This window comes from Rattus norvegicus, chromosome Y (genome assembly GCF_021556685.1).
Source record: "Rattus norvegicus strain SHRSP/BbbUtx chromosome Y, alternate assembly SHRSP_T2T, whole genome shotgun sequence".
In the NCBI taxonomy this organism is placed as follows: Eukaryota; Metazoa; Chordata; class Mammalia; order Rodentia; family Muridae; genus Rattus; species Rattus norvegicus.
This window is the reverse complement of record NC_141555.1, coordinates 66,440,025-66,451,828: the sequence shown is the minus strand read 5'-3', so window position 1 is coordinate 66,451,828 and position 11,804 is coordinate 66,440,025. Positions and strand designations below refer to the sequence as shown.

The 11,804-nt window shown below is 41.7% G+C and overlaps 1 protein-coding gene across 1 annotated transcript; it reads right to left on the bottom strand.

Moving 5' to 3' along the window:
* Nucleotides 1-784: 784 nt before the first annotated feature.
* Nucleotides 785-1,626, bottom strand: LOC134484320 (Y-linked testis-specific protein 1-like). The gene has a single exon (XM_087601415.1). It carries the CDS (start codon nt 1,624-1,626, stop codon nt 832-834), a length of 795 nt encoding a protein of 264 aa, XP_087457541.1. The 3' UTR covers nt 785-831.
* Nucleotides 1,627-11,804: the final 10,178 nt, after the last annotated feature.

Below are 11,804 nucleotides of genomic sequence, written 5' to 3'. Positions count from 1 at the left end.
TTCATGGTCTCTGCTCTGCATGTGAAGGTTTGATTTATTTAAATAGATGACTTTAGGGGACCAGAGAGATGACCAATGGATCAAGAGCTCGTCTGCTTTGAAATACGACCTGGATTTGGTTCTTTGAGCTCATGTCCAATGGGCCCCAACCACCTATAATTCCAGTCCAGGGGACTTGACTATTCTTGTCTCTGTGGTCTCCTCTATTCATGCCCTGCCCCCACCCACATAATTAAAAATAATACATCTACATATGAGAAACAGGTTTCATTAGGTTTCGTTAGTAAACAAAACCTGATCTTCTCTGATTCTGAGTCTGCTTGGATCAGTTTATTGGGTTTCCACTTGAGTTCCAAGACCACCTCCCTGTTACCTGCCGCTCTTTCCCCAACTGTCTGTTTCTCCCTCAAACTTCACCACAGAGAGTCTATCTATTTCTGGGCCCTCTCCACTGCTTCCTAAACATCCATCTTTTTTTTCCTGTGCCATCCCTTCTCCTCTAAGCCTCATCTCCAGTTCTTTTCTCTCCCTAAATACCAGAACAGCTCAGTCCTGCTTGTTTTAGCCTATGTGACATTAGACTTACTGTTACAGCCTTGACCTTTCCGGCTTCCCCTCCATGTTCCATCCACCAAAGCCCGTCTCCTCCACCAAAGTGTTCACAAACAACACGTCACATCTCACATTTTAATTTTTACAGCAAAAACAAATTCCACTGGAAAAGATACTGGGGTTGTCAGATACTGGGTATCTGAAACAAAGAAAAACAAACATTTTCCCCCAATCCTATAAATTACCCATCCAGGTCCCCCACACTTTGTGAATTTCACCTTAATGGATCTTTTCCACCAGATTATAGACGTAGATGTGGACGTCACCATCAAACTTAATGAAGTACACGGAAGGCTTGGCTAGAACTTGGTAAATGACTTTGCCTATCTTTTTGGACCCGTCACTTCTGGTGTACTGCACGCATTGACCTGTTAAGATGTTGCTGTCAACTTCTGACTTCACCTCTGCTGGAGGAGTTTCTGGAATGATACGGAGGTTACCTTCTGCGTAATCATCCAGTAGCTTGTAGATGTATAGAACTGGATCTTTTTCGTACGTGATGTAACACGAGTCCTTCATGATCGGCACCTGGGCTAGGACCACCCCCCTCCAGATGTCCTTAGAGCCATTTTTGCCCTCAAATTTATGCTCCACAGCTCGGCCAACCATGGCACTTGCGAGATGGGCATCTTTCACTTGAGGAAAAACTACTTTGTGAGGCAAGACCTTAAGGTTTAAAATCCTCTCATCGCTTTGAAGTTCAAGTGCATAGACACAGTCAATTCCGTCATACTTGACCAGATAGAGAGAGGGATTTGTTGGCAGTTGATCTAAAACAATGGCCTTCCATTGAGTGATGGTATCATCACCTTCCTTCCATCCATGAGAAATTCTGCAGCCCACAATGTTCCCCAGGGCCTGGGGAGAAGGCCTACTCCTCCTCCGCTTTTGGAAGGATGCTGTGCTCATCCTCCTCAGAGACATCCTCTTCTTCATGGCTGTAGACCAAGTGTGGTAGGCCACGGCACTCCTCGTCCACTGTCTTGTGGCTATCGTTCTGTGTTCAGGCTTCATACTTGCCCATGGTCTGGGTTTGAAGCGCTCCCCTGCTTAAACCAGACACAATGCTGTTGCCTCTGTCATATGAGTGCCTGCAAGAACAATGGGGCTGGGGTGGGGAGGGCACTGGACCAACGCTCTTGTCTAAGAGAACTTTGGAGCAGGTGAAGAAGGTGATGGTAAACAGGTTTGAGCATCTGAATCTAATTCTGTCATAATCAGAAGTTCATAGGAGGGCTGGGCAATGGTGGAGCACACCTTTAATACCAGGACTCAAGAGGCAGAGGGAGGCAGACCTCTGTGAGATCAAGGCCAGCCTGGTCTACAGAGTTAGTTCCAGGATAGCCAAAGCTACCCACAGAAAAACCCTGTTTCAAAAACCAAAATCTAAAGTTCAAAGGGAAATGAACAAATAGTTCTCTACAGCTCAGAAAAACATATTCAGACTTTGCCTCTGCTGAGGAACCTCTCCTTCAATGGCTAGGTCAGTGTGGGATTAAGTATCCCTGTCCCCCACTTTAAGCAAGGAAACAATAGGATAACAAAGGAGAAAGGATAACAAAGGATCCAGAAGTGTGGCCACACCCCTCTTCTACCCTCTAACTGTGAGCTATGTGGCAACATCCACAAGTATCTGCCCAGAGACACAGCACACCAGTCCACTGACTTTCTGTATTGTGCATCCATACCTAGCCCCCCCCCCCAGGTTTATTCCACGAAGCTGTTGCATCTTCGACCGCAACAAGAGTCTTTTGTCTAGGCAACAACAGCCATTTATAAATAATGTCACCAGGGATTGGGATTTAGATCAGTGGTAGAGGACTTGTCTAGCAAGGACAAGGCACTGGGTTCAGTCCTCATCTCCGAAAAAAAGAAAAAAGAAAAAACAACATCAAAAACGAAATATTATCTCCTAAAATGCACAGGCACAGAGAGGCGCTTTGGCATTTTAGTAGAATTATGAATTAGATATTGTTAGCAAAGGATAATAAACTCTGGAGACTGACTAGCCTAGACCATCTGCCTATCTCTCAAACGAGGAAGACGTTAGAACATAAAGTTACTCGCTGTATGAGGGAAAACTATTAGCTCTCTGTGCTACAGGGTCCCAGTTATCTTCATAAACGTATTTACCGAAAGAAAATGTCCTAGTCGTCCAGATTCTGTCTTCTGAAACCGGTCAGTAACTAAAAGCCTGTGGAACAATTGTGGGGTTCAGGAGATGAACTGGCTTTCACACACCACTTCGAAACTAGTGAACCCACCTTCAAGGAGTCAAGCGCCCCCAAGTGGAAGAGATGTGCAACCTCAGCCCAGTGCTCTGTGACATCATCCAGGCTCTGCTTATGTCATAGAAGCCCTCTCAGGCCAGTTCCTTCCCTAGTAACGCTTAGAAACTTCCAGCATCTAGGTTTTAGCTTCTCATGTAGCCTCCTGGAGACCCAAAATAAAGTCTCCACCCAAATATTCTGATGAATCGAGTCACAATCTGCCCAAATAGCTCTTTTCATGCATTTTTTTCTGAAAAATTCTTTGGTTTCTGAGTCACCAACATCCTTGGTGGTTATTTTCCCAGCTCCTATCTTTCCTTTGGTTATCTTTAAGCCATTCTCTGTATCAGAAATATAGCTAGCCACTCTCTCTCCGAGGCAGCCCACTGTAGAGTACACCAAAATAAGCTTTTTCAAAACCCACAATTAGAGGAGAGCCATTTTTATTCAAACAAAGCTGAAATTTGCCAGGATTAAATATCTTGTATTGAAGTCAATGGCAATCATGAATTATGGATTCTTTGCAAAGAGCGAGAAAATATTAGCTCCTGGACCCTCCTCCAAAGTCGGGATAAACTGATGACAAACCCGATATCCACCAGTCATATTTTAAATGTTTTTAAAATTTACCAGCACTTCTGGTTACAAGGAATTTATTAGATAAATGCAGCAAAACAGGATGAAATAGATGAGGTAATTTTATTTTTGAAATATGGGTAGACAGAATACTGGGTGCAGGTAAGTATGGAATTTACCTGTAAATTACAGGGCACTTTAATTGTTTGTGTCACATATTTCTTCAGATCTTCCAAAGGATTCTTTTCAGAACCCTCCACTGTCCCCACTACACTCTGACCATCCCTTCCCTCTTCCCAATAATTCCCTTCCACTTTAACATTATAATTTTTTTAAATATACTTAGAGATTAACAACTTATGGCAGCTTTTTAAAATCTCTCCACTTTTCTAAGTGCACTGTCTTCTTTTTCTCTCTTCTATCTTAGTGTTAAGCACATATTCCACCACACTTTGAGTTTTACTCTTTCTCTGCTCTTATTACTTCTCTGCCATTATGTGCCTGTTGGTCCACTATGTGGCTGACCTCAATGTGGGGTTAACTCAAATACATGATTTTTCCCTCTTTTCACCCCTTCAACTTCCTTCTCTAGGCACCTGCTGAGATTTAAAGCCTTGGGAATTTTTTTAAGTCTGGAAAGCACACAAACACACAAACACACACATACATACACACAGAAAAACACACACATGCACACACAAACACACACACAAACATAAACATATACACACTCAAACAAACACAGAGACAGAGAGAGACAGAGACAGAGAGTCACAGAGAGAGACAAAGAGGCCATGAGAAAACATGTAATCTTTCTATGAACAATAAACAGAGACAATTTTCAAAAAAGTGAAGAACAAGTAGGCAACTAGAAGAATAATCTCATCATAGCCATCAACTTGAGGAGGAAAGATATTGTCTCACTCTAGGCTTCTAGGTACCAGTCTGTTACTGAGAGAAGTTGGGGCAGGAACACAGGCAGGACTCTAGAGGCAACAAAGGAAGCAGAGACAACTTAGAAATGCTGAGTACTGGATTGCTATCCATGACCTATTCAGCTTTCTCTCCTTCTTATACAATCCAGGGCTATCTTCATAGGGGATGACACTACCCATAGTGGGCTAGACACTTCCACATCAACCATCAAAAAAAAATTCCTTGCAGATGTGGCCAAAGGCCAATCTGATGGAGTCAATTCTTCAGCTGAGGATCCTTCTTCCCAGGTTGAGTCAAACTGACAATAGTAACTAACCAGGACCCCTGCACATCCATTCTGATTGCCACACTGTGTGCAATAGACAAGCCATTAGAATAACCTTAGCTGTTGATCACTGGATTAATGGACTAAATGTGATATACATTGATGTGATTTAAATCTATGTGTAAGAGCAAAGGGTTTTGTTCTCAGAAAAATGGAAGGAACTGTAAAATACAATATGTTAAGTAAAACAAGCCAGACTCAAACAGACGATTGGGAAATTTAGATTTTAGTAAGAGATATTAAGTGAAAGGGGGGATTTAAGAAGAGGAAGGGGAGCAGCAGGGTGTGTGTGTGTGTGTGTGTGTGTGTGTGTATGTGTGTGTGTGTGTATGTGTGTGTGTGTGTGTGTGTGTGTGTGTGTGCAGGTAGAAATTGAGGTGAGTTGTGAAGATGAAGATGGCTAATGTACAGTATAAACAAGTACAAGGAGTCACAAGCAAGCCCACTAACTTGTACATTTAAAGCACATTGATATAAGAGAACTGAGTCTAAAAAAATATTTTGATTAAATTGGGGGTTTATACTTTAGAGATACCGTAAAGTTCATTCATTTTTTCCTTCCCACAGGTGGCTCTTGCTGTTTCAAGCTTGATAATGGTGACAGGATATGGCAATGAGCTTTGGTGTCTGTACCTCAATAATCACCCGGAATTCAGGTCATTCAGTGAGGCTACCATGGGAAAGGAGATAGTTAGAGACCTTACGGGTACACGACGTGGGAAGAATAATGCCCACCCCCACTATAGTTATCCACATATTCACTCTCATCTCTGGTTTGAATGTGTTCACTCAAAAATAATTTTCTGAAGATTAATCCCCATTGGGAATGTAGTTTTGAAGAATTGATTAGGTCAAGAGGGGTGCAACCTACAAATAAAGATCCATTAATGATGCTATTGTGGAAAAAGTTTAAATCATGAAAGGGAGTATGGCTCCCTCTCTTGTCATCCTAGCCCATTGGATCCCTTCTGTCGTGACAACATCCCACAAGAACTTCTTCCTCTGCTGATGGTCTCTTCATATTGGATTTACAGGCTTCTGAATCAGAATCATACAGATTCTGGGGTATTATAGACTAGCCAATCGGTGCCATTCTGTTTGTCCATACAAGCGTGAACATGCCTCAGAATTGGGAGCAGTGGGTCATATGCAAATCAAAGCTTGCAGAGAGGACTAGGTTGTTAGTGCTGACTGAAGACAAGATGGGTTCAGGGTTAGCATGTGTGCTCTTTGTGAAAGGAACAGCACAGAGTGTAGATTGGAAAGGTGCAGCTTGGGAGGCACTCAGACATCTACTGTTGGCCTTGTGGGGACAAGGAGCCATTAGGTAAGGGGGAAAATCGCTAGAGATAGTTTCAGCCACTGCTTTTGGCTCACAGAACCCATTTTAGAATCCTCATCTTCGAGGATGTAAAAGAAAACTGCCTGGAGTCAGCAGATACATCAGTAACCATCAAGAATGTGTCCACTATTACAGAGGGACTCAGAAAAAGACTGATCTTGGAAGATCCTTTGCCTTCAAGAGATGGAGACTTCTCCCCGGCAACACTGGGTAACCCATCTATGACGGTAAGGGCATCCCACTAAGTCCAGATCAGTGGTTCTTAACCTTGGATTGAGACCCCCATTGGGAGCTCAATGGCCATTGCACAGGAGGCACATATCAAATATCCTGTATATCAGACATTTACATTACAATTCATAACTATAACAAAATTATAGTTATGAAGTACCAATGAAATAATTTTACAGTTGGTGGAGCTGTATATAAAGGTTAGTTTAGGAAGGTTGAGAACCACTCTTCCTGAACCTTCTAAAATATGCCTGTTGTTACGGACTGGAGTATAATCCCTTTTATTCAATCAGACAAATAGAGAAAAACCAAAACACCTCCAAAAGGTTATGAAGGATAAACAGCCACAGTACCCACAGTGTCAGGATTGATGGCATCTTAGAAAAATGATGTCAAAATGGAAATCACATCACACCATGATGATCCCCCTAAATGAAAAGCAGAGGAGAAAAACTAGTTCCCTGGTGGTGGCACCAAGAGAAAACCATTGTCAGAATGGTCAGCAAGGATTTTAAAGCCAGGATTCAAGCATCGTTAATGAAAAACTTCCAAAACAAAATATACACATAATCTTGCTGATGTAATAGAAGAAACAAGAGAAAATTGAATAGGAACTCACTGAATTAAAACAAACAGTAAGAGTAGGAATTAAAGACATGTCTTGGCAAGATGAACAATGAAGTGTAGTTTAGAGCAGGCAGAAGGGGCTGGGGAGATGGCTCACTGCTTAGGAAAAGTGGTTGCTCTTGCAGAGGACCAGGGTTCAGAGGATCTGATGGACTCTATGGTCAAAACTCATACACACACACACACACACACACACACACACACACACTCACACACACACACAGCCCATAGATATAAATTTAAAAAAAATAAAGAAAGAAGGACCCAGGTATCCTCCTTTAATTCCATCACTCAGAAGCAATTGATCTCTATGAGTTCAATGCCTATCTGGTTTATACAGTGAGTTTCAGGACAGTCTTACCTACATAATGAAACCCAGTGTCAAAATAAAACAGAAAAGAGTGTTATATTTATTTCTGATAATGTAGGCAACAGAGAAACTATTTCTACAGAGAAATAACGTATTGTTGAGAGAATCAGTGGGCTGGAAGGAGACCCGAATTCTTTTTGTCACTACTCCATCACAGCCTCAGCAGGAAGCAAGAATGGGTACAGCTAAAAAGGAAGCAGGGCGATTATGAGTAAAGCTGTGGACACGGATCAGCCCATCAGGAAAAGAAGCAGGCAGAAACCCAGCTAGGATGAAATGGCTTCACCAGCCAAAGTCTCTGACTGACAGTCTCTAATAGCACCAGGATGTTCTTTTCCTTCAAGTACCCCTGGACTTTTCAGACACTCAGAAACCACATAACAAAGTGTGGCAAATGCCTAAGAAACATGTCTTGTGGGACATATTTGTTTATACAGGTTTCATGTAGCCCAGGCTAGCCTCAAACACACTATGCACCCAAGGATGATTTTGAACTCCTGGTTCTCATCCTGGTAAAGGGACTATTGGCATGTACCACCACACCAGGCTTATGAGGTACTGTAGGTGGAGCCCAGATCTGTGTGAGAGCCAGTTGAGCACTCTGTCCACTGAGCTGCATCTCCAGCCCCTTGTGATGTGTTCTGCTACTACAACAAACCTAAAATAAAAGTCTTCAATGAGAGACCACAGTTGTCTCCCAGTCCAGAAACATTAAATTACACATTCACAAGTAATACATATATCAAGACATAATGAAACTATGTAACAGTAAGAAAAAAAGAAGAAGATAGGAAACATACTATCAAAATGTGTGAGACATAACTATGAAGGTGCTAAGAGGAAATTTATTTACAAAACTAATTCTTAGATTAGAAACAAAGACCAGCAACCAAAATTTTAATCTACACTAGAAAAAAAGAAAATAATTAATTCAATGAAAAAAATAATTGTTAAAATGAACAACAAAACACTAAAAATAAGAAATTAACAAAAAAAAAGCCAATGAAACACAATTAGTTTTCTTTTTTTAAAGCAAAGAATGGTATTTTGTCGTCTCAACTAGACCTAGGTAGAAAAATATAAGGCCCATTCTGTTTGGCGATTAAAATAACAAAAAAAGAAATTGCCGTGTTTTAGAGTTTATGCAGAACCTGATACAACAGACAAAAATTTTTAAAAAAAATCATCGTTTAAACCCTTTTTAATGACAGTGTTTATTCTCAACCTGTCTCTCCTATAATCAGTTTAATATCAGACAAGATTTCCAGGGTTACCATATGGAGATATGCAGTGTTGAAATGGAAGCACAGCATTGTATTCCCAAAAAAAGACTCTGGTTGGGAACATCATTGTTTTTATCACAAGGAAACTAGCACAAGATCCAAGCCCAGTCTCCCCAGTCATTGTCCCATCTTAGAGCCATTTCTTCAGACAGCACTTCAGCTGTGTCATATTTTTCTGAAAATATCGAAACAGACTTGTTTGCTGCACTGTTTGGTTTGCGTGCTGCTTGGGAGATCCCGGACCATCAGACATGACAAAGGTTCTCCCTCACACCCCCAAACTACAGCACTGGTATCAGTGTAGAGGAAATAAGAGAGACAGAAACAAAAAGGGAAAAAAAAACTGGTGTTCTTTGGAGAAGAGTGATGTAAGTAGGCCAAGCTGACCTTGAACTTTCTATGTAGGCCAGGTTGGCCTTGGACTTACTATGTAGCGCAGGCTAGCCATGGACTTACTCTGTAGCCCAGGATGGCCTTGGATTTACGATGTAGCCCAGGCTGTCTTTGGACTTACTATGTAGCCCAGGCTGGATTTGAACTTGTGATCTTCTCGAGTATGGAGAATATAGGTATGCACTACCACACTCAGCTTTGTATCTGTTATTATAAGTGACTCAGCTGTGGCCCCTCATTTGCCAGCCTCCCTCAACAACAACAACAGCATCCACAATCACCTACTAGAATAATCCCATCCTTTAACTCATCTGTTAAGGTAAGACTTTACTGAACAGAGAGTTAGCAAGGTCCTCCTCCTTATTAGAACACATTTGTTTGGAGGAATTTTAGTGATTGTTTGAGTGAGCCAGTTATACCTTAACCTGGTACTGATATTATGACCAAGACAAAAAAAATAAGAAGAAAACAAAAGTAAAGGAGATGGGTCCAACACCGGGACTTGAACCTTAGCAGTTGAGGAGATGGCTCAGAGGTCTCAGGTAAATGATGGGTAGGCTTTGTGGCCCAGACACAATCACAGTCCAGGAAGGTAGAGAACGGGCAAACCCCCAGAGCAAGATAGCTGTCAAGACTAATCATAATGGTGAACTCTGGGTTTGACTGATAAATGCTGCTTCAATGAATAAGGTAGAAGAGAAAATGGATTAGTCCCTACATTATACACTCCATGTGCATGTATGTACACACAAACACACACACACACGCACACACACACACACACACACACACACACACACGAACAAAACAAAAAACCTTGGACTTAAGGCATTGCCTCTACTGCAGTAGCACATAGTAGGAGGTGGGGATCTAAATAAGTGTTCCTTTCCACCCCCACAAAGACCAACATACTTATGAGTCCTCTGCCCTGTATCTGTACAATCTGATGAGGACTCCCAGATGTTTAGTTTAGTTTCCTGTCTCTCTAACTTATTCTGGTGTTCTGTTTCTGGAATCCTGAGCTGGGGCTTGGCTGAATTGATCCTTACTCCCAGTCTTGCATCCAAGAAAACTTTCAGCTGCCATGTACTGATACTTGGAATTTCCTGCCAATGTAACCTGACTTGGATTTTTCACGAGGCCATACCATGCATCCAGAGAAAGTGTGGCTGGCTAACTCTGCCAGTTAGTAGCTTAGAGTATTGGGAAATTGGTTCGACGTTTAAACCTCACTTCCCTAATGTGTACATGAGTAGGCGAACAATTCCAGTTCCTCAGTTCTACATTAGGAGTTAGGAAAACACATCAAAACGATTAGTGCCAATGTGTTTTATGAATGATAAGCAGTATTATTTATATGATTTGTAATATTGAAAATTATTGTACCTGGAATGTAATGCTTTTAATTATCTTTGCACAGATAAGAGGAAAGCATCTAGGATACAGAAATGCTTCCTTTTTTGCTTTATTTCCAAGAAGCATTTCGTTCTGCTCCAATTATTTTTTTTAAACTTACTTTCCACTCCATCTCAAGTTAGGTGATTAGGTTAGAACAGGGTTTGGTGAGAGGGATTATAAAACGTAGTGTTACAGACTATATCTACAAGATCAACTGTTGAGCTCAAATGGAGGCACCGTCCATGGATAAGCCATGCTCCCCCTGAAGCTATTGATTTCTTTTTTTTTCTTTTATTTTCATTGATATCTTGTGATGGCTAGTCTTGGAAGAAAGAACCTCGGTTGAGGAGCTTCCTCCATCAGATTGGTCTTGACTATTTCTAGGTGGCATTTCCTTGACTGTTAACTGATGTTGGAGGGCCTGGTCTACTGTGGGCAGCACCGCCCTATGCAGGTGTGTCTGCACTCTGTAAAGGTAGTTGAATGTGAGCTTAGAAGCAAGCCACTGAGAAGTCTCTGTAGTTTATGTTTCACAATCCTGTCTTGGTTTTCCTTGATGATGGGCTGGAACAGATAAGATAAAATAAAGTTTTCTCTTCCCAAGCTGGCTTTGGTGAGTGTATTTATCAGAGCCACAGAAAACCAAAATTAAGCAAAAATCACAGTGCCAGATGTGGGATGTCTTCCTGAAACTTGCGGACCAGCGAATTCCCAAAAGCCCTCACTACTTTACAGGTTGTTTCCATTGTTCTTCGTAGCCCTCCAGAACTTGATGGTAAGACACTATTGCTGAGGACACTGACTCCTTTTGGTCACAGGTCACAGAAGAGTCAATATGAAGTTGAGGTGGAAGCATCCTCTGTAATGGCTAGCCTTCCTGGTTCAAGAAAGTGCTATGTAGGCTTCCAGTGGAGAAAATCATCTACAAACTTATTCAGGGGTGAACCATTCAAGCTAAAATGTCAGGCAAGATTTGCCCCTAATGTGTTAGTGGCATCGCAGTCATGGGAGTAACCAGTGGCTTTCCAATTGGATACAAGGCATTTTCCACACGATGGAATACACACCAGGTTCTGTAAATTGGTCAAGAACCCATGGTTAGGGTGATATAGGCCCTATGAAATAACCTAATGGTAAATTCATTGTCAAACTTCCTTCCAAACATCCATATATGTATCTATAGATTAGTGCTGCACTCAGCTCTCATCAGAGAAGACGCCTCTGACTACCATGGGCAGCAACGTACTGCTGGACAAAATGCTGGGAATCAGTAGTGTTGAACTGTTCAGGTCGAAATAGGACAGCTAAGTCTTTTCCTCCACAGCTGAGAGAACATCATGAAAGAGTGGGTAGAAGGATATATAGAAGAACCAGAAGATGAGGAAGTGGACAGCAAAAGGATATCTTTGAGATAGAACCTAGTCATTGAACTCTTAAACTG

What these genes read in the sequence shown, in the direction of transcription:
- LOC134484320 (XM_087601415.1), bottom strand. Translation starts at nt 1,626, where the DNA reads ATGAAGCCTGAACACAGAACGATAGCCACAAGACAGTGGACGAGGAGT.